Source organism: Ambystoma mexicanum, chromosome 3p, assembly GCF_040938575.1.
Source record: "Ambystoma mexicanum isolate Mex_15411 chromosome 3p, UKY_AmexF1_1, whole genome shotgun sequence".
In the NCBI taxonomy this organism is placed as follows: Eukaryota; Metazoa; Chordata; class Amphibia; order Caudata; family Ambystomatidae; genus Ambystoma; species Ambystoma mexicanum.
The window spans coordinates 907,742,587-907,766,716 of record NC_090925.1 but is presented as its reverse complement, the minus strand read 5'-3'; the positions used below and the strand labels follow the sequence as shown (position 1 = coordinate 907,766,716).

The window sequence follows — 24,130 nt, the reverse complement described above, 5'->3', positions numbered from 1 at the left end:
AGAAGTCGGGAGGGGATTCTGCCTATAAAAAGGGGCCCATCTCACCTACGCTTGCAAGCCTTATTTTTTTAAAATGATTTCCGCTATCTACAGGGAGCTTCTCGTCCTTTCAGCCGAACGACAGAAGACATCAGATATTGCCGGGACCCCAAAGCTTACTATGTTGATGGATTTTTAAACCATCATCTCTCTGCTACCATGTGAACCCGGACAGTCGACCCAGCCCTTTAAGATGAGGTAGGAATACTTGAGATGAATGGGGATGCAGAAGATACTCAAACATCAATAGTTGACTGTTTTAATGTCAATTATCTAAAACAGGGAGTACAACTGACATCAACGGACGTCTCACAGCATGGTAGCAATAAATTCTATAAAAAACATTTATAGCAAAAACTCGTTATAACGGACGTCAACCTACGTATTTGCTAACGTCATCCTTCGTGGTAAACTACAAAAACCTAGTGGCAAATGAGATAGGCTTAGAGGGAACATCTAGTTATGCGTTCCTTACTAGTCTAAGAGAGTGATAGGCTCCTTATCAGATTGGGCAAATAAGCCCTTCTCTCAACCAGGTCATTATGAACGTCACCAAATACACAACGTCCCATTGGTTTAACAAATTATAAGGCCCTTAATTACACGGACCCCTACAAGTGGTTGGCACTCTTGCATCAGTCAGTAATTTTCCACCTATGTTAGCAGCATGCAGGCTGGACTTCCAGGTGCTGGTGAGCTGGTCATAACCATAGCTTCTCACCAATAAGCATATCATCTATCATCTCAGTGGTCTGCATGACAATTGTTAGACAAGATTATATGCAGTACCCTTTGGGTGCACTACAACAACCATGACCTCCTGGCAATATGAACCCACCCTTTGGTATAAGTCTGTACTACACAGGTTGGTAGCTTGTTGAGCAGTCGGTCTCATCTCAAGAGGGGTCCATGTGAGCTGTAGGGGAGTTGCACAGATTCAGTGTGACAAGTATTCAAATAAACTCTTACACAAAAGGTTTCTTGATTAAACAATTAATGTATTTAACAGTCACTTCGAGCAAGTCTTGTTCAGAAGGGGGCAATATAATACTAACAAATACACTCCAAAATCCACACGTATAATATTTCTAAATCAGTAAGTACCCTTTTGGGATGGCACATAGACACTTCTCAGTTGACTTTATTAAGTAGGACACTGGACATGGTTTGCATTTAGAATCAGACTGAAGAGTTTGGCAAATAAATAGGTTATTATAACAGAAAAAGGGATCACACAAATATTCTGAAGCAGTTAAGTACTTTCGGTAACCCCCAATGCAAAGTTAGTCAACCCTGTTCCTCGAAGGAAGACAAAACATGTCAGAGTGAAGAAGTCATTCAGTGAGCCAGGCTACGCCAAAGTCAATTGGACAAAAGTCTAGGTGAGCTGAAGCACTTCTTGCAGGTAAGGTAAAGTCTTGCATAATGTTTTAGAAGTCTTTGTAGAAAAGAAGAATTCAAAAGGAGGGCCACAAGATGTTTAGACTTATGAAGTCAAGAAGCTATCAGCAACTCTACAGAGCAACAACGTGTCACCAACAGTTACACAACAAGAGGTAGGTTCTCTTAGACTGTAGAGTACCTTTAGGTTGAAGAAAAAGGGCAGCAGATAACTTCAGTTACTGTAGTCCTGTAGCAGCTCTGCAGATCCTGGTGTTCGTGGGCCTCAGTCGTGGGCACAAGAGGGAGGACGTCTAGGGACTCCTGCACTACAATGGGACGGTCACCGACCGCAACCGGCAATCTTCAAACAAGTGGCACTTCAGTGTTTCAGCTCCCAGTGTCTACCGCAAATAGCAACACTGCAGTTCCTGGACGTCGAGATGGACTGTCCTTGCATCTGGGGTCCAGCACTCTGTTGAGGTGGCTCAGGCTCGGTCAGACCTGCTTCCTGGGAGTCCCGAGTATCTTCCTGGAACTCTTGGCCAGCTTAAAAGCAATGAATACCATTTGGTGTTCCTCTCCCTGGCTATTTAGTTCCAGCAGCAACCACAGTGGAATTTCAACCAGCTCCGCGAGGATGGCCAGGCGGCTTACTTTGGAGTGGATTGGTCCAACCAACTCAAGAGGAGAAGTCGTCCTTGCAGGGCTCTTCTATTCGAAACGCAATTTGAGTTTCAGCACAGCAGCAGGGCTTCACAGGGCAACTAACGGTCCAGGAGTTGCAGCAGGCGTCCTCTTCAAGTTCTTCTTCGGATTCCTTCGTATAGTGGTCGACTGCCTTCCAATCCAAAAAGCCGTGCCTTTTATTCAGGTTTCTCCCATTCATTCCAGCCTAGCTGTCAGTCATCCAGTAGGGTGGCTGTCCTTGCCAGACAGCCAGCCGGCCAATCACCTAAGCGTGCATTCCTGTCCCCTAGGAGACTAAGCACATGGAGTTTCGGGCACCTCCCTCGCTTCCTGCCCTGCCAGACACCCTGGAGCCAGAGGCAGGTTTCACTCGTGAATCCCGCCAAAGACAAAACGAACAAAGGGACCAATCCTGGTTTGGGGCGCAGAGTACATCTCAAGAAGGAACTTTGCACAAAGACGTGGTGAAAAACGAAGACCGGGGACCATTTTAGCAATGACGGCTGAAAGTAATTCATTCCAGCCAAGCTGTCAGTCACCCAGCAGGGTGGCTGTCCTTGCTGGACAGTCAGCCGGCCAATAACCACAGAGTGCATTTGGGTCTCCTAGGAGACAAAGCACAGGGAGTTTCGGGCACCTCCCTCAGTTCCTGCCTACCCCAGATACCCTGGAGATACTCGTGAATCCTGCCAAAGGCAAAGTGAACAATGGGACCAAACCTGGTTTGGCACACAGAGTAAATCTCAAGAAGAACCTTCCCACAAAGAAATGGCGAAAAAAGAAGACCGGGCCATTTTGACAAAAATGGCAACCTTGGGTGCTTTACTGTAGCTGCGAACTCAGCCCATGGTAAATGCACACCATGGTAGTTAAAACGAAACCACTGCCACCAGCCATTCAGTGAGAAAAGGGTAATATAAAAAATGTTACATGAGAAGCTAGACAAAGGGGATACTAGGTAACCCCTCCAGCACCCTATTGTAAGATAGTGTAGCTGGTTCTAGAAAGTTACAATGTAAGTAAAGTCAATTTCACTTTACTGCTCTTCGAAACAGTAGTTTAACCAAAAGAAGGTATTCAAACCTTTGGGAAATCTGAAAGACTTCCCTGTGTCACTGCACTGAAGGTGCTGTGTGACAAAATGTAAAAGATGCCGCCTTTGGAGTTTGTCAGACTCCACAACCAAAAGAAACAGTGTTCAAAATCACATTAAACTACATGAGAGAGGGATTCCAAGATGGCTGTGCTGTAGAGAAGTCGTGCTCCTCAGCTCTCAGTCCGAGCAGGAACTTTCAAAAGGTAGAAAAAGCAGCTTTTAAAAAGCCCTGACTCTGAAAATCGAGGTCGGAATACGGGCAGTGAAAAATGAAGCAAAGCCGGTCCGGAGAACTCTGACCGTGAAGCAGATACAAGGCGAGAAGGCACGGAAGACGCTGCGCTCTGGGCTGCGTCCAGACACACAGACCAATTCTAGAGGGAAGACTGGGCGGCATGAGAACCCCCTCCACCCCTGACAACCGGGCCCCAAGGCAGCCGGCCCGCCACCGAGTGTGGGGGTAAGACGAGTCCCCAACCCGAGAGGCGCAGAGGATCGGCGGGCATCTGCACCCATACTACAGCAAAGGGGGAGGAGCCGCAGCCGACTCAGCCGGGCCTCGCGCTCGCCCTGAAACGTGGAGAGTCAGCAACAAGTACGCAGCCCTCGAGAGGTGGGGAGAGACACACAAACACATGAATGCAGGATAGAAGGGGAGGCGGATGCCCGGAGTCCCAGCGAACTCATGGGAGAAATGTTTTAAACGGTCTGAAACGGGCTGAAAGAGGTGGCGGGGGGAGGCATAGCAAGGGAATCCTCCTAGTGGGAGCGGGGCTGGAGCAGTAGACCCCTGCCACTCTAGAAGTGACAAAAGGGCTCCCACTGCCCATAGAGAGAACACCAGCCCTCACAGAGGTGCTAGTCAAAACATACCACTCACACAGCCTGGAAGAAAAACACTGGCAGAAATCCAGTACCCTGAAAGTGCAGGAAGCACCAACGAAAGCTGAACACTCCAAAATACAGGGATACTGGACCTTCAACCGCAGTGGCACCCTGGAGGTCTTCAATACTTGGCAGTACTAATCTCGTAGCCATCCCTTCTCCTGGGACATAGGGCAGTGGAAAACATTTCTGTCTAGCACCTGAGGGCGATTGAAAATCACCAACTAGTCCAACAAGGCAGCTACGAAGCTGGAGCGTCACAGCCTGCCACAGAAACGAAGTAGTGGACAATTGCCCATACCCGAGAGTGAGAGGTAATTCCCCCTGCCGCGAGGGGAACCTGGACACCGATCTAAATACTGCCAAACTTTGACGGAAAAGGAAAAGAGGGGAATCTTTTGTTGCCCCAACACAAGCAAGAAAACACCCGAGCGCATAGGTAGGACTCAGCACGACTGCAGTGCCGGCCCAACCCTGAAGATTCTGATGCCAGTTGTAAAATCTAGAGGTGCTCCAAGGAAAGCTAAAGGAGTACATACACGCCTAGAAACCCAGATAGAGAAGCGTTGGAAAAATAAACTGTTGGGGGAAGAGTCCCATACCTGCGTCTCGGCAAGGTAACACCGAAAACGCTGTGGCGCAAGCGGTCATGACTTCAGACAAGAAAGAATTCCTGGACCTTGAACTCTATGTAGAAAACAATACCATTCAAACAACACTATGTTAAACCCACAGCAGGTAACAGCATCCTGCATGCATACAGCAATCACCCCCAGCACATCATCAACAATATTCCACTTGGAGAATACCTTAGAATCAAACGCAACTGCACACCAGAATTGGAATTCACCAAACATAGGTCTATGTCAGAATCTAAGTTCAAAACAAGAGGCTACAACGTACGTTTGCTCAAAAAGGCCCGCCAAAAAACACTTTTGAGACCCAGAACAGAACTCCTCCAAAATAAAACTATCGTCCAAGAATCAAAAACTAACCTCCCAAGGTTTATAACCACCTACAACAGTGAATCTCAGAAACTCACTGGAATATCCTCAAAGCAGATGAAGATCTCATGGACCATCTAACAGACCAACCAAACCTTGCTTTAAGGAGAGCGCTGAACCTTAAAAACAAACTTTGTCCCTATCACTTTCAATATCGCAACAAGCAACCTGGCCTCCAACAACTTTGGAATCAAGCTAAACTACAAGGGAATTTCAAATGTGGATCCTGCAGCATCTGCCAACACCCAGAGGATGCCAAAAAATCCTTCAAACTGCCGAATGGCAAAGATGCCTATATTCAAAATTTCATTAACTGCAACAGTAAATATGTTGTTTATGGCATCACATGCCCATGCCACAAAATATATATAGGCAGCACAATTCGCAAACTTAAAACCTGGATATCAGAACATATCCGAAACAAAAAAATAAGGATATGACATCCCCACTGGCTCTTCATTTCCTTTCGAAACATCCAATAGAACACATTGAGTCAATCAATGAGTCAACCAAGCTCAGTAATAATGAGTAACACGCTAATGCTCAACAATGCGTTTAATCCTAAATATTGTTTCGCAATAGGAACTTATGTCAGGCAACCTAAATGCTGGGCATACACCATTAAATAGTCGATCAAAAGGAATACCAATGACTTCAAAAATAAATCTTTATACCCTGTATTATCGTGCTTGAATTAGATAGCCTTGAAACCAATACTGTTCAGCCATTTGTAAATCTGAAATCTCCATAAAACCTTATCTGGTAATCTGCAAGCGGAGCACAATAATGTGCCTATTTTTCCTCTCGCTTTATTTCCACTTACTGGTTCTCTCCATCTTTCTTTCTCCATTTTTCGTTTATAGAGTATATAAATCGGCTCACACAAGTGGTCCATCCCCCTAAACCATCCTGAGGAACCAGCATACATATACTGGGGAAACACGTGTCGAGGGAACAAACAATACGAGGAAACTAACAAGGGAACAATAGTACAAGGTAACAAACAACCCTAAGCAACAGCAATATCTACTTTTAATGCTATCTGTTCAAGGGAGCTACAAAATCCACGAGGGAATAAACAATACGAGGAAACAAACAAGGGAACAAATAATACGAGGAAGCAACAACCCTAAGCAACAGCAATATCTACTTTGTATGCTACTATCTGCTCAAGGGAGCTACAAAATCCATAGAGAGACCAAACAAACTCTACGGAGAATAGATATCTATTGCAAAGTAAACAATATACTTCCTTAAGAAAAGGTTGTGAAAACAAATCCATAATCAGGAATCTCATCTCACAACGGACTAAGGACTTATAAGTTTGTTGAAGGACTGATCAAAAGACCCTTAAAAATCAAAACCCAAAGAAGGACATCAATAGGACTCTCATGAATAAGGGCACTACAATCAGACATCTATTGTGAAGGTAATAACATATCTGAATTGTGATCAAAATCCCAAATAAGGACATCAAAGGACTCACATGTATGGACTCGTATGAATACAAGTACCACAAAATAGATATCTATTGTGAAGATAACAATATATCTGAACTGTGAAGACAACAAATATATCTGAATAAACAAGAATTTACAGTTTTATGGTCTCTGCCTTACTACCCAAATATCAATCAACCTTTTTGATAACTGTAGGCGCAATTACAAGGTAATACACTAAATTTTGCTCTCATCTTTTTCAGCATTGGGTAACCTCAATGCAGTACTACCATGCAGCCACAGTTCTCTCACCATAAAATCACAAATTAACTTACACTTATGAGCTCGCTTTGAGATTGTCAATAGGTTGCATCATTTTTCAGAAAAGGAAGAATTGCTGACACGCCTCAAAGGCATGGAAACGAGAATGATGACCAAATTCCAGCATCAACTGGGCCAACTGAAGGAGGAGCTGAAGGTGGCCTTACAGGACATTAGGAAAGAGGTTAACGAACTTGGGGAGAGAGTGGACACGGTCGAAAACGGCCTCTCCTGTGTGGCAGACGATTCTAAGCAAAATAGCATCCTGTTAGAACAAGTGGTCAGAGAGACAACTAACCTGGAAATACAGACTGAAGATTTAGAAAATAGATCCCGAAGATCAAATATTAGGATCAAAGGCCTAGCAGAAACAGTACAGGACGTGGACTTGCGCTCCACATTACAACAATGCTTCAGAAGTCTCCTCAAAGATACCCCGCCGGAGGAGATCCACTTTGATAGAATACACAGAAGTGGGGGAAGAACAGGAAGAAGGGTTAACTGTAGATTGGGGCAAAGGTCATTAAGGTTCCGAGTTCAAGGTTGGAATATGGGAAGCAACAACCCATCAAGGGAACACATACAGGAGACTAGGGAGACTAGGGATAACAAGCAGTGTCAACAGACTCCACAGGTCATGCGCAATGGGTGAAGCAGTAATAGTATCCCTGAATGTGCAGGGATTAAATTCCCCAGTGAAACGCTGCGCAAAGAACTTAAGGTGTCAGTGGGGATCCTCCCAGTGGACGAAAAAAACGAGTGGCCTAATGACTCTTCCCACAACAATATTTTGCCTCAGGAGGGAAGAAAGCGAAGGGGGTGGTAATCTTATTGAGCACAGAGCTGGGGTTCCAGAAAGATCAAATGCTTACTGACCCGGAGGGGAGGTTCATAGGCCTCAAGGGCTGGATCAGAGGGCAGAAATACACTATCATTGCATTACATGTACCTAACGACAATCAGGACAAATACATTCGGAGGGAGGTGGGGGGGGGGGGGGGTTCTTGAATAAATTTACCGGGTGGTGCGTAGGGCAAACAATAATAGGAGGGGATTTTAATTGCGTCATGGATCCGTCAATAGATAGAAATCGGCCAGCAACAACTGCAGACGGGAGGAATAGGCAGGCATTAGGCAAACTCTTCCGGTATCTGGGGGTGATCGAGACCTGGAGGTTCTTCCACGAAAAAGAAGAACAAGTTACTCTCTTACCTGGTAACGTTCTTTCGATGGGATGGTCCGACGACGTATTCCATATCTAGGACATGTAATCAGCACAGCTGTGGTGATTACATGTCATAGATATGGAATACGTCGGAGGACCCAATCCCCTCGAAAGGGAGTACACACATTTCTCAGCAGTCCATCGGGGGTATTCCAGGATCGATATGATCCTGGTATCTGCTACATTGATCCCACAAGTAACGAAGGTGGATATAGGGGTCCAATATCTGACTGACCATGCGCCAGTTATAATTCACATGGATATGGGGAAGGTTAAAATGAATAAAACAAAGCGTTGGACGCTTAACAAGTTCTTCCTAAAAGACATAGCGCTCAGAGCGAACATAGAAGAGACGATTCTTAACTACTTTAAGGAAAATGATAAGGAAGAGATGGATTTTAAAACTGTTTGGGATGCAGGAAAGGCAGTCATCCGGGTGGGAATTCATCTCGCACGCAGCAATGTACAAGAGGGAGCGGGTGGCGGGTGGTGGGTGGGGGGGGGGGGGGGAGGTAAAAAGAGAAATTCTATAAAACATTCCACACACAACTATTGGCGCCATTAGTAAAACTCTTCAATGTTATCAGAAGTGAAGGCACAGGCAAACCAGACATCGGTAGATCGTTGACCCCATTAACATCAAAACCAGGGCGGGACCTCTTAGATTGTGCTAAATATCGACCCATAGCACTGTTGAATTCGAAAGCTAAGCTCTACGCTAAGATTGTGGCAACTAGACTAGGGAAAGTCCTCCCTCAAATTATACATCCAGACCAAACTGGGTTTATCACAGGTAGAAATACCCAGGATAATGTGAGACGGGCCTTAATCATAGAGGTAGGCACCCGAACAGGTCAACGCTTCTCTTTGGCGGAGTTAGACGCCAGGAAAGCATTTGACAGCCTGGATTGGGGGCATCTGAAGTTGGTACTAGAGAAGTTTGGGTGTGGGCCACATTTTAGCAATATGGTACTAGCAAATTTCCAGATTCCATCGATGAATCTGTTGGTCAACGGGCTAAGCTCTGGGCAGATCAGGATAGAGAGCGGCACTAGACAAGGCTGCCCCTGTCCCTGTTAACATTTGCCATGGCAATGGAGCCATTTGCAGCCCAAATCAGACAAGATAGAAACATCGAAGGGGTGAAATGCAGGGAAACCAAACATAAAATAGCACTATACGCAGATGATCGGATGCTGTTCATGTCAAATACCCGGACACATTGCCAATGGTAATACAGAAACTGCAAGAGCTCACGGGTGTCTCAGGGTTCCACATAAACTATGGGAAACCAAAGGCCCTGAATATAACAGAAGAACAAGGAGAGATCTCGGAACTAGAAAGGTCACTCCCACTATCCTGGGAAAAGGAATCCCTAGAATACTTGGGTGTCCGCTTAACTGGGAAAATTAGGGATCTATACGAGGTAAACATTAAACCCCTATGGAAACAACTGCAGGAAGACCTGCGTAGGTGGGATAACCAGGAGCTCTCTTGGTTTGTCTGAATAAGAGCGGTGAAAATGACCCTACTCCCCCCGTATGCTGTACGTCGTCACCGCCCTCCCAGTGAGGATCCCGCTCCGAGTCTCTAAAACTCTGCAGGTAGCTATTTCACCTTTGTGTGGAAAGGTAAAAGGCCCAGAATTCTGAAGAAAGTTATGACAAGACCCCCATTTCTCGGAGGCCTAGGATTACCAGACATACAGAGATACATCTGGGCAGCACATATAACACTGATGATATACTGGGCGGCTCAAGACACCAATCTGGGCTGAGTCCAAATAAAACAGGAGGTCACTACGCTCCCGCTAAAAAACACTATGCACCCTTCCGCCACACAAACGGCAGGTAAGGGGAAAACTGCTAGAAAGCACTACAGAGGCGCTCAATAGTTGGGATGAGGAGTTAAGAAAGAGGAAAATCCAACGCGGACTGGGTCCACACTCCCCAATAGCATAATACCCCGAATTTACCCCGGGACTTCAGGTAAAATTCTGGGAAGGTTGGGTAGCAGCCAAAACGCTGACCTTGTCTGACATGTCCCGGATGGAGAGCCACTCTCCTTTAAGGAATGCAAACAAAAATGTCATATTTGGGAAAGTGAAAGATACAGATATGCCCAGCTAAGACACTGGATCACACACCAGTCTGTCAAAAGAGCCATTAACAGACCCGCTAGGCGTCAAATTAACATTACAGGAGGGCTCAACTAGGAAAGGAATCTGAAGGCTCTACAAACTACGGGAAAGGGCCCTCCCAGAAGATGTCCTGCAGTACATAACGAGCTGGGAAAAGGACCTAGGGGATAATATTACAGTGGAGGAATGGGGGAGGATATGGGCAAGAGCACATAAAAGCTCTAGATGCACGGCAATTAAAGAATCGGCCTACAAGGTTTGTTATTGATGGTATATGCCCCCCACCAGACTGCATAAGATAAACTCTAAATACTCCCCTTTGCTGGAGGGAATGTGGGCGAAAAGGGGACTTATACCATATGGGGTGGACCTGCCCTAAAGCAGAGATATTCTGGAAAGAGGTCCTGGGACACAAAGGCAATGACAGGAATCACGGTGCCATACGACCCGAAAGTCGTCTTGCTGGGAGTGGTAACCGAAAACATATGCGGCAAGGGGACAAAGGCCATCCTAATCACGCACCTGCTCTCGGCTGCAAGACTGACTCTGGCCCAGGGATGGAAAATAGTACAGGGCCCAATTATAGCGTGGTGGTGGATAAAAATATGGGGAATCTTGGCAATGGAGAAGATCTGTGCACTGCAAGCTGGGAGATAACTTAGTTTCTGGCAATTTGGGAACCCTCCCGAGAGATGGTAAAAGATAAAGAGCCTCACTACTACAGACCCAGGATACTTAGAAATGAGGACACCTACTAAAATATCGAATAAGCTCGACCTAGATGGACAAAAATCCAGCAAAGTTGCTAGGGGTCTCTAAGGTGGAGGGAATTAGCACATTTCTGAGAATTCTCCCTAACACTCGGGCACACATTTGTGAGCCCTTTTAGAAATTGAGTAACCAAAGTAATCTTAAAGTAAGAGCACTCTTCGGATTAGCGCTTAAAGATAGAGAGCACTGTTGGTAATCTTTAAATGGTCCCCACCTGAAGACACTCGTGGGCTAAAGAAAGCAAAAAAGGATAGAACATCCAGGGTTGAACACTGAAAAGCATTAATATTCTTCTCTCTGCACCAGTCGCAGATTTTATTCCAACGGCACAGACTTTGTCACCGGCCGCCTGGTCGAATGCAACACCTCCATTACGCCCACTAGCATCATGTAAGGACTGCCTCAGGTCCTCAAACTGGCTATGGCCCGAGAGAATCTAGTCAGGCACCACGCCATCATCAGAGCTCTCATCCACCTCTGAAATGAACTCCAGATGGTGGCACAGAACTGGAACCAAAGCCATGCTTGACCTTGGCCAGAGCCTTTCTAGGTGGTTCCTCTGAGCCACGGGGTACCCCTGTCGACACAGCCTCGAAAGGCGTTGAGGGCGTCGAGTGAATCAGCGCTGGCGTCGAGAATCGGCACCGACAGCATCGACGGCGTCGACACAGGCCACGAAGGCAGAGCCCCGAGCGTGTCCCTCGACATCCTGGGTGCCGTCGACTTCCTCAGAGGCGGAGCCTCGAGAGTGTCCGTCGACGACCTCGGCGCCACAGGCGTCAATGTCTTCCTCAAAGACTTCACAGGTTAACGCTGTCTCGAGTGCGTCGAGGACCGGGACCTGGACCGGGCATGCTGAGAACGATTCCCCTTGTCCGAGCGGGACCTTTCCCGCGAATCATGACGACCACCCGAGCCCGAAGGCGTGCGAGCGGCGGCGGCTCTCGGCTGATCACGACCGACCCCACTCGGAGGCACGGACGGACCAGTGCCCTGCGTTCGAGAATCGCCAAAATGTTCTTCCCGAAGGAAGTCCATTCCTCCGGTGTCGCATGCTTGATGGGGTAAGCGACCCGCTGATGGGTGGAGTCCTCGGATCAGGAAGGCGACCGATGATGGAACTTCCGGGAGTGCCTTGAAGAGGCAGAGGAGTGGCGAGACCGACTCCGGGACCGAGACCCACTGGACTTCCGACGACGCGGAGAGTCACCCCTCGAGTCGTCCGTCGAAAGCCCCGCAGACCTCGACTTCCGGGGCTTGGACACCTTACCTACCAATAACTACTTCTTGCGCTCCCGCAAGGCTTTCGACGTGAGCGACTGGCAGTCGACCCAGTCATCTGTGTCATGGGCCTCCCCGAGGCACCAGAGGCAGCGGCGTGCGAGTCGGTGACCGACATCTTGGACCCACAGTCCCCACACTTCTTAAAGCCTGGAGGCGGTGTGGAAGACTAGGTAGACATCTTCACGAAGAAATATTTCACAAACAGGTTCGAAGAACCGAGAAAGCAACAGAAACTCCAAAGAGTCGAGGCACGCCGAGATTCCTGAAGCAAACACGTTCGCGGGTAAAACGGAACTGAGGCTACGGGCGTCGTGCGTCCTACTTATAACATCCAGTGACATCAGCCGTCGGAGGTCCTCGACGGTGGCGTATTGATGTCAACGACGCAGGAAATTTTCCGAAGCAGCACAGCTGTGGTGATTACTGTCATAGATATGGAATACGTCGGAGGACCCAATCCCCTCGAAATGTCATGAACACTAATTTCAAACTAACACCTCCCACAACCAATTCTACCTCTCTTTTTTAGAGAAAACCGCTCCCATAAATGCTGACCTATGGCCCGCCAGCAGGAATGCATGCGTCCACACTATCAAAAACATGTAAATTCCTGGCTACATCACCTCGCCCAATGCCCGCTTTCCTGTCCACTTTTCTTACACCAAACTCCTCCTCACGCCCGAGACTAAGGTCTAGTCATGCCGGGCAGGTACACAATTTCCCTACTTCACAGACATGTCAGGGACGTTTATACCAATAAGGCGGTGATTTGCTGCAGTATCAAAGATGTATAACATAAAACCACCACACCAGCTGTATCGGACCAGCTCAACGCATCTCTTCAAGAACTGATCCTTTGCTACATACAGACTCACCTGTGTCATATGTGCCATGTTACCATAGCTGTGCTGGAGCTGTTGGTGAGCGTGAATGGCGTAGACCGCTTGCTGGGGGTAGCTGTTTTGAGGAGACTGTGCACCTGGACCAGGTGTTAGAGACTGAGGATTGGCTGTCAGGGTTGCTGCGTGATACAAGTTCTGTTGTTGAGGTGCATTACCCAAATGCTGAGGTTGGCCGCCCTGATGCTGCAGTAAGGAAAACAAGATAGTCTATTATTGATTAGTTAGAAATGAAACAGCAAAACAACACAAACCCTTCCTACTGTGTTCATTAGCGTTAACTACCAAGCCTCATGTGTTCAGGCATATCTGTTAACGTTTAAAAGAATCTTACTTGCTCATCTGTTAATACATTTCCACTGTGGATATTCTCCCCACATTCATAAGCTGCTGAATCATTCAACACCAGCAAGTTGGACCTGGAATCATAGTTTTACTGATTAATCTAAAAAAAATAAAAACACACAAACAAATACTTGTCCAAGAACATACCTCAGAAAGTTTCTGCATTTGGACTTTGTAAAGTCAGCAGAACTCTAGCTCACAAAATGATCAACACATTGACAGCCATATACTAGTTATTTAACTGTTGGACAATAACAGTCGGCTGCCTATAAAATGAAACTGTCAATAATATACTACCCAAATTCAAATGGATATTTTTTAGAAGCAACATCACACACATTAAGAAGGAGATATTGTTTGTTCATAGATTTTTTGAAGTTGTGTGACCCAACACTTGTGTTGCAATGGATTTCCAAAATGAACCCTGGTGGTTGATTTTGGGAGGCCTACCTACTATGTTGCACAGGAAGACACTGAAGTTTAGCCAAACCCAAGCAAAGTAGGTGTTGTTGGGGTGGTCAGGAAGGGTCCCCATGATTACGAGGGGTTTATGTTGCCCGCACTGTATTGCTAAATGTGGGTGGCGAAGTGAGCGCGGGGTCGCTTTTTCATATGTATCAAAGTGTAGTTAATTATGGATTGGATGTTACTTTTAGTGTTACTGTTTGTCTAGGATTGATAGATATTAGCTTGCACGCATGCAGAAAGAAAATAACCCACCAAAATGCAAAAACATACATTCACATTAATACAAATACAAGAGGAATTAATGAATCTCAATATAGTGGGCTTTCCACAAATGAATAACAACCATGGTAGCTGGAGCAGTTTTGCTAAGTGAACTTTGACACTGATATCTGTGAGGTTTTAGAGGCCACGGGATGGGCGAATAAGTAACTTTACAGCCTTTACAGTCAGCACAGCTACAAAAACTGGCCATGGGATTTATGGTTTGATGAATATCACAGACGGCAGAAGTAATAGCGTGATGAATGGGAGCGCGGCAAAATGATTTTCACCATTTCTTTTGGCTAGCAGCGAAACACAGGCTGAGTCAATGCCCAATGCTAACTAATAAGAAACCAGGAGTTGCAATTGCATTGTCAGATGTGCTATGTGTGATAAAGCGGCACGATATTTAGATTGGAAAATTATAATGAAACCAATGACCTGCGGAATGATATGGTATCACAAACTCAGAGAATTTACCCGGTCTTGCTCATATTGCTTGATATATTCACGCAAACTATGTGCAATTAAACATTAAGGTTAAAAAGAGCTTAAGCCAGTTATTACTAGTAATGCAGGTTTGGTTTGTATAAAAGTGTTTTACTGAATAATGATGTCATGACCCACCACAACGAATCCTAAGAAGAGGGGTGTTCTATGCATGAGCTGAAGATGGTAGTTAAGATGAGGACTACCAACGAAAACTTACTTTTCCCCGGATAAGTGTACAATAAACTTGCTTTATGTACAAACGTGCACTCGTTCTTCAAGTGGTGAGCCACTTGGGTTGAGGTGATTACGGGGCACGGCCCTACAAATTTGGCAAGCCAAACAGTAGTCAAGTCTTTCCGGGATGTTCTCTACGCACCACTCAGCTGTGGCACCTCAATGCAGGGACCAGTCGTCTGTGCACAGTGAAAAAGAGGTCTGCGCACGCCATACTGGTTAAAGGTCAATCTGCTCCCCAAAGAGACAGTGCCGTGGGGCCCAGCACGACTTGACAAAGGACCACATCAGAGCGCTTCGGGTTCACGTGAGTGCAGGTTTGGGGTGTAAAGCAAAGGGGGGGAAATAGGCGTAAAAAAGGTTGTTTCATTGATTTAAGGGGTGTTGGTAAGGGTAGACTTGGAGAGTGTGTGTGAAATTAGTTGGGGTTGCAGGGTTTGGAAAAGTGGATGTCTTTGACACAGCGGTTGAATTGTTCTGTGTTGTAAGTCCCCTATATATATGTTTTTTTTATTTTAGAGGTGTGAGGGTGTATCCTACCCTGCATGCCCAGTGTGAGGTTTGTCCTCATAGCCTTTAGTTTGCTTGTCTGGAGCCCTCACCTAAAGGTGCGGTGACATCTTATGATAAAACCAACCCTAGATACCTTCTCTGAAGTAGGCCTTGCCATTCTTTTGCATTAGCCGTGCAGGCGGATCAACTCACCTCGATTCTCTTGGTTAGTTGAAGTAGTGAAGGGGGAAACTTCCTGTAGTCAGGAAAAGACGGTTTTGTAGTAGAGAAGGCCATACTAGTAATAAAGAGCGAGAGCAGCAGTGCTGTAGTGGAAAGCATTGTGCTTCTCCTATGCCCAAGTGGTGGCAATATCTCAGAAATATTGCCTTGAGTGTTTTTGATACAATGCTGTCTTTTGCATAATATTGAAAAGTAGAATTGAAGTTAAGGAAATGTGTAATTTGTATGATTCATCTCCTCTCCCAGTGAGACCACCAGCACTTTTTGCTGGACTTCTGGTCCTTTTCTTTATTCCTGAACGAATGGAGCCTTTTTACACTCGTTCATTCTTAGGGGCTCTGTCTTTGGAACTCTATTATTTGTATTCTACCTGTACTACGGAGTCTGTCTGCTCCAAAGCTCTTAACGGCATCTGTATTTTTACTATTATAGCAAACAGCTCCTTATGGGCAGTGTTGCTGGGGACCCTTAGGTTCCTACTTAGAGATTCTTTTTCTTATCCTCAAGTAACTACAGTTACTAAGTACAAGGATAGAGATACACTTAGTATCTCTCCTAAAACGTTATAGTCAGAGACTGGCACATGCCACCTTATGTGGCGTGCCAAAGGGATAACTAGTATTCCCTTCTCTCTGTTCCTGTGACCTTTTTAGTTACAATCTTCTAGTTTTGGCTGGTGGCAGTGGACGTGTTCTAGCAACTATTGAGTCCGTTTTATACGGCAAGCTATTTCTATAGCTTAGGTATTGCACAATAGGTGACCCAAGTACCAACTTGGGTGCCCTCTTCTTTTTTCGCTAATACGAATGTGGTTGTTCTTTGTTAGCCTTTTTTCTATCGTTCTGGGAGGGGGAAGCCTGTGTCTGTGTTTTGCATTTGGCGGGAACACTTGGGTGTCCCCGCCTAGGCTCCAGAGTGTTTGGGTAGGCAGGAAGTGGGGGAAGAGTCTTCCACCACCCTGTCCTTTGTCTGTTAGAGTACCTGAATAGGGCTAGCTCTCACAGCGGGTCTGGCTGTCCCGAATTAACAGCCAAACACCCCTTTCTGTAAAATGCTGAACGAGATTGCAGGAGTGTGTGCTGGAACTGAGAAAGGTGAGGCTTCTGAAGTGAAAAGCAAGTCGACCACTGGAAACTGAAGTAACCGAAAAAGAAAAGCAGAGACGCCTACAGAGCCTTTCCAACACCATGAAGCGACCACTGCTGTTCTGACCCTGTTTTCTGTGTGACAGAGGAGCTCCGAAGAGGACTCCTATTTGGCTAGTGGGAACAACCAGTCCCAAGACAACCTTTTAATTGAGCCATCTCCTGAGGTCCTAGGAGTTTCCATAGCTGCGGCACCCCAATACCAGAAGACTTGCTGCCCATTTCGAGTGCATCGTTGTGGAAAGGTCAAATCCATCCAAATCTTTGTTGAACCTGTAAGGACACTCCAGAGATTTGATCCAACTCTCCCAGACGCCCTCATAAGTGTGTGGGACTGCAGGAAGCAAAGAAGACTGACCGTGAGGTCCGTGCCATTTGTTGGTGCTGCAGAAAAGGTGCCAAAACCGCAGAGTGAACCAAGAAGTTGCTGAAAGTCGTACCCCAGGTCCTCTCTCGAGACTACTGCTGAGATATCCTGTACACTGTCCTGCCTTCAGTCATCAGACCAAGGAATCCAGAGGTCGGGTCCAGTGGTACAACATTGCGGAACATGCAGCAAAACATTTTCTTCTAACCTAAGGTACTGTGGTGAAAAAGGTATTGCTGACCTGATTCCAAGAAGTCGCTCCAGAGGTAGAGGTGTCCAGTGTCCCCCTCTTCCCTCAGACTCAAGCCGCTGGCTTGCTGCTTCTATAACACGAAGAAATCATCTGGAACTCTTCATATTATGCTGCTTGTCAAGACTTTGAGCCTTCTCCGAACTGCCTTTAGCTGAGGTTGCCTTTTTGGACTTAAAAGACTTGCTGTGCAAAGAAACCATTTCTAGAACCTTGAACCAGGCTAATTTTACACTAACTATTCTCCTCCCTTAAAGTGACATTAGGAACAAGCTACTTACCTGTACCTGTTCTCCAGCAAGGGTCTGGCATGGATTCACATGATAATGAATATTCCCCGTTGTCAGGCTGGGAATCCTCAGTAAAGGAAAAATCTGTTTCATTTCTGAACTGCTTTTCTCCTAACAACCAATCACTGGTCTCTGGGTCATATTGCTCCCAGCCAATGACTGCCCTCTATCTAAGCACCTTCTCTGGCAGCCATCTTCAGATTTGGTAGCACGTAAAGTGGCAGTAGGACCAAGAGAAGAACCGGAGAGGTGTAGGCGGGAGCGTTTGCATGTGAAACTATGCCGGACCCATGCTGGAGAACAACAGTTGCAGGTAAGTAACTTGTTCCTTCTCCAGCATTGGGTCTGGCATGGATTCACATGTTCATGAAAAAAGAATACATAGCAGTACACATGCACAATCAAAGGAGGTGGCAAAGCTCAAAATTAAACATCTCCACATTAAGCATCTCTTACCTCCTCACCAGGCTCACCTTCAAGCAAACAGGTTGCGCAGCACTGCTTGGACGACTCCGGACTCCTCCCTGGAATCCCGGTCGACGCAGTAGAATCTTGTGAAGGTGTGCGTCGACCTGCACGTAGCAGCCCTGCAGATATCCAGCAGGGGCACACCAGACAGGAATGCCGTAGTTGCAGCGATTGCTCTGGTCGAGTGGGCTCTCGGACGGCCAGGCAACAGTCGGTTTGCCAACTGGTGACAATAGGTGATGCAGCCGGAGAGCCACCTGGAAATTGATGCCTTGGAGAGGGCCTTCCCATGATTCACAGTGCCAAAAATCATAAACAGCTGTGAAGTCTTAGGAAAACTCTTTGTGCGGTCCACGTAGAACTTCAGCGCTCTAGCCACATCCAGCGAGTGCAAAGTCCTCTCAGCCAGTGACGGGAAGAAAACAGGTAACACCAAGGGCTCGTTGAGATGAAAGTCCGACGGCACCTTGGGCAGGAAGGAAGGATGCGTCCGTAGCACTACCCTTGTCGCATGAAATGTTAAGTATGGAGGTTGACAAGAGAGGGCCTGGATCTCTCCCACTCGTCGTGCAGAGGTGATGGCCACAAGAAACGCTGTCTTCCATGATAAGAATTTCAGCGGCGCCGAATGCATAGGCTCGAACTGTGGAAACATGAGCCTAGTCAGTACCACATTGAGCTCCCACGCCGGGGCCTTCACCGACAGGAACGAACAGAGAAAAATCCTTTGATGAACTCCTTGACCAGGCGGTGTGACCACATCGCCGACCGCCCCAGAGTTCTGGTGTAGCGGGAAATAGCTGCAAGATGAATCTTGATGGAAGCATGTACCAGTCCTGCTTTGGCCAGCGACAGCAAATACGGAAACACCTGAGGAGGCGTAATCCACAGAGGGTCTATCTTCTGTGCACGGCACCAGACGGTGAACCTCTTCCACTTATGTCTGTAGCATTTCAGTGGAGACGAAGCCCTGGCCTTGGCAAGTACCTCTTGCAGTCCGCCAGGATCTCGTATCCTCCAAACCCTAGCGCTGCAGGAGCCAGGCCTGCAAGTTCAGCAACCCTGGGTTGTGATGCAGGATCGCGTCTCCTTCTCTGGCGAGAAGATCTGCGACCACCGGAAGCTTGACCGGAGGGGACGCTGACAAGTCCAGAAGTTCCGAGTACCAAATCTGTCTCGGCCATACCTCTGCGCCGAGGATCATCATGCACCGGGACCGTCCGAGTTGATTGATGAGTCGCAGAAGCAACGGCAACGCACAGAAAAACAATTTGTAGACAATTAGACTTTTTTGAGAGTCTGGTCTGTCAGGCAACACTTTAGTTTATTGTCCTCCTAATTTGATATATTGATCATATATTTGATTTAAGATGATTTTCTATTTGTTCTGTCGCGTCTTATTCGAGTTAGGTGGTAAAAAGTTTGTTAAACCACCTTCCAATTAATAGCTTCTCCACAGACTCAGATTATAAGAAATGCGCCAGACTAGTTTGTGCATTATCCCAAGTTTTTAATATTTGCCCTTAATGAGGACACGTGTTTCGGCTATTAAAAGCCTTCTTCAAATCAGGGCTGGTGGTACATTTGATATTTCATAACCCATTGGTATACATGTCATTATTAATTACAAAACAACTGGTGTAAAAAAAAAAAAAAAGACCGACCACAAACACACACACAGAATAGGTGTTGGAGAAAGGGAGGATTATTAGGTAATCAAGAGAAAAACAAAAAAAGGAAATATAGTGAGATTCAAGTACTTTACAGTGCACATAACGTATTCATTCCATATTTGTATCATATGGATATGCTTACATCATCTGTTCCATATTACCTTTGAGGCGTAGTTGCACTGCCAATCTTGTTGAGTGTTGTACCAATGTAAGGGTCCAATTCCTGTGGGTAAATGCAATAGTATTGTATTCAGTTTCTATTACATGTTTTATAATCTGATTTTGATAATTATGGTTGATGCATTCCAAGTAAGGTATCCTATTAGGCTTACTTATTATGTCTCCACAACTTCGTTCAGCAATGGTAATTATACAAATGACCCGAATATCATCATCTGTATATAAAGCCAGGTTTAGCTATGTTTACTTTCTACCTATGTCATTCTAATGCCTTGTTTGTAAATTCACTAATAACCTTTTATGCTCGCGTGATGTTGCTTTCATGCTAACCCCACCTCGCATATATTCGGAAACGATCAATCGGACTTGCAAGAATACGCTCGTGCTCAGATGTTGAATGTAAATCTAGCTTTGTACGTATTTTGGTGCACGTTAGAAATCATTGATGGTCTCTAACCTGGTTAATTTGCCTTGCGGAGTCTCTCGAGTTGGCTGTACACCTAATGCGCTAATCTCTCGATACTATAGCCCCTTCTACGTGAGGTTGCGCGAGCAACGGTTGATGCCCAAGCCCTTTGTTTGTGTCTACCAGGCATTATAATCCGTATGAAGGCAGAAAGGCATCTAATAATGGAGCGCTTAAGTCGCATTCGCAACCAAGGAAGTACGAGTGCAACCTTGCAATTATGTATGCTGCAAAGTTACCCTGTAACTATCATTACACAAGCTCAATATTAAATGGTAGAAGTAATTTTGCAAATTGGATGCAAATTAATGCTTCTAAGTAGAGGCAATACTGAGCACAGACAGAACACAAAACTGTGTTAAGGATAGCTCCGCCAATTAACTAACAGAGTTAAATGATGTAATTACCAGAATGACATAGGTAGAAAGTAAACATAGCTGAACCTCGCTTTATATACAGATGATGATATTCGGGTCATTTGTATAATTACCATTGCTGAACGAAGTTGTGGAGACATAATAAGTAAGCCTAATAGAATACCTTACTCAGGATGCCTCAGCCATAATTATCAAAATCACATTATAAAACATGTAATAGAAACTGAATACAATACTATTGCATTTACCCACAGGGATTGGACCCTTACATTGGTAAAACACTCAACAAGATTGGCAATGAAACTACGCCTCAAAGGTAATATGGAACAGATGATGCAAGCATATCCATATGGTACAAATATGGAATTAATACGTTAAGTGCACTGTAAAGTACTTGAATCTCCCTATATTATTAATTCCTTTGTTTTTTTTCTCTCGATTACCTAATAATCCTCCCTTTCTCCAACCCCTATTCTCTGTGTGTATGTGGTCTTTTTTTTTACACCAATTGTTTTGTGATTTTTGTACAATGGGTTATGAAATATCAAATGTACCACCAGCCCTGATTTGTAGAAGGCTTTCAATAGCCGAAACACGTGTCATCATTAAGGGCAAATATTAAAAGCATAGAGAAACAAGCCATCCCAGGGAATGAGAATGCGTCCCCCATGCTCCCCGCCTGGGGAAACCTGCTGGCGAACCTCTGGCACTTCGTGTTCGTCGCCGTTGCAAACAGACCAATGTGGGGATTGCCATATCGCCAGAAAAGAAGATCCACTTGGTCCTGTCGAAGCTCCCACTCTGGCATGAGCGCAGCTCCCTGTTGAGGGAATCGGCGAGGATGTTCTTCAATCCTGCCACATGAAACGGGAAGAGGAACATCCCTTGAGCAACGACCCAGTGCCATAGGTCCTGCACTTCTCTGGAGTGCTGGGGAGCTGGTGCCTCCCTGCTTCCGGATGTAGAACATCGTGGTGGTGTTGTCCGTGAAGACCCGTATCACCTTGCCCTTGAGGGACGCAAGGAAAGACTTTAGGGTCCAAAACACTGCCCTTAGCTCCAGTACGCTGACATGCAACGACTTCTCCGGTAGCTAGAGGCCTCTTGCGTGGAGGCTTCCGGTGTGCACGCCCCATACCTCCAGGAAGGTATCCGTCGTGACCGTGTCCTGATGAGGTGGGGTCTGGAAGTCTGCACCTGCCGACAGATGTGCACAGACTCCCCACCACCATATCCCTTGATGGAAATCCTCGTCGAGAGAGATCTTGTCCTAGAAGTTTCCCAATACCTGGATCCAACGGGCGTCGAGGAACTCTTGCAGTGGCCGCATCCGCAGCCTGCACAGTCGAATGAGGTATATGCATGACGACATCATGCCGAGAAGGGACTTTATGGACCTCACCCATGCGATCTCTTCAGGGTCAACAGCCGTTGTACCTTGCCCAGGATGGCCGCTATCTTCTCCTCCGCCGAAGACGGCAAGCATGACACTGTGTCGAGTCGAAACCCCAGAAACAACCAAGCAAGACTTTGCATAGTTCAGTGGGAACCCCAGCTCTGTCAGCAACTGGACGGTTTTCGCCGTGTGTGCGATGGCGGTCTCCCTCGATTTCACTCGGATGAGCGAGTCGACCAGGTAAGGGTAAACATGAATCCCTTGCAGACGCAGCTGCGACGCAACTGGTGCCAGGCACGAAGCACAGAAACTTGCAGTGTCCCCTGTGAATGGGGATGTGAAAGTAGGCATCCTCCAAGTCCAGCGATGACAGGAAATCCCCTTCTTCCAGCTATCCATGCTGAAGGGTGACCATTAGACATTTCTGGGATCTGATGTATTTTTTCAGACGGCGGAGGTCCAGGATGGGCCTCCAACCACCAGTCTTCTTCTTGACAAGGAAGTCTCAAGAGTACATTCCGGAGCCCCGGCTCCTCTTTGGGACGAGCTCTATGGCGCCCTTCTTCAGCATGGCCCGCACCTCTGTCACGCCACTTACCTGGAGACCGGGGTCCTCTGCTCCTACTCGCTCTCCTCTCTCTTGGCGGATATACCCGCACTTCCTCCTGTGGGGATCCGCCATGGGGAGAGCTTCTGGGGTTCCCGTCGGGAGTCCTCTGTGCATGCGCGGGAGACCACGGTCTCGATTCCGCGCATGCGCAGTTGATTGGGCTCTTTCCACGGTGAGTGCTCGCGTTCCGAGCCTCGCTTTGGATGTGCCGGCACCCAGTAACGAGGCGGCTTGCGCTTCAAGCCTCTCTCGGTTGCCGGCCATCCTATAAAGCGAGCCTCGATCAGGGGCAAGTCGCGTCTCAACGCGGTTTGCCCTGATCGTGTTTTCGCTCGTTTTGCTACCTACCAGTTCCGGCCTTGCTCTGTCTCCAGCTTCTGTCTGAACCCTTCTCTGGGTTCCTGCCCCTGCAGCCTTTCTGGTCCTCCTCCCTGTGGGGTCTTGGGGATCCTTTTGGGTTCTTGAGTTCTTCCCTTGGGTTCTGTTTCGCTTTCCCTGGGTTCCCCTTCTCAGTCCTTTCAGTCCTGTTCCTGGGTTGGTTTCCCAGTCCTGTTCCTGGGTTGGTTTCCCAGTCCTGTTCCTGGGTTGGTTTCCCAGTCCTGTTCCTGGGTTGGTTTCCCAGTCCTGTTCCTGGGTTGGTTTCCCAGCCCTGTTCTTGTGTCTGGTTCCCACACTCTGCCTGAGCCATCACCTGTTTCCTTTGGGGCATCGAGTCTCCCAGCTGCTTCCAGTCGGATCTACCACCTGCCTGCCATCCTTGTTCCTCCAGTGGTTGCGGTTGTCCGGCTCTACCACCAACTTCGGACTTCACAGTCTTTGGACATTCGACATCTGCCTCTCCTGTCAGTGCTTGCACTGTCCTAACGCCACGCAAATCAGGAGAGTGCGTCCTGTGGCGTTGGGAGTCGGTCCATCTTCCACCTTGTTAAAACCTTGGGTGGCGGAGAGGCCGGTTCCTCGCGTCATACGCTCATCGTCAGTCTGGCTGCCACGTCAAGATCTTCTTCAAAGTATTCAGGTACGCTTCACTCACGAGATACCCAGCTTTACAGATTGAGACGCCTACCTTCGGATTTGGAGATGGAAGATGGTCAAGACATCAGAGATGAACTTCAAGCTCTTCGAGCAGAGATGACGGCTTTAGGTCAGGAAAATCAGACTTTACGTCAAATGGTATCGCAGGGGGCTAGAGTACATCGC

At 46.8% G+C, this 24,130-nt stretch overlaps 1 protein-coding gene across 12 annotated transcripts in view; it reads right to left on the bottom strand.

Annotated features, from left to right (window-relative positions):
* Positions 1-24,130, bottom strand: part of ATXN2L (ataxin 2 like) — a 1,584,242-nt gene that overhangs the window by 186,761 nt on the left and 1,373,351 nt on the right. For all 12 annotated transcript variants that reach the window (XM_069652163.1, XM_069652162.1, XM_069652157.1 and 9 more), the window contains one exon: positions 13,150-13,359. In XM_069652163.1, the coding sequence (XP_069508264.1) occupies positions 13,150-13,359 (210 nt within the window). The remainder of the gene's footprint in view (positions 1-13,149; positions 13,360-24,130) is intronic.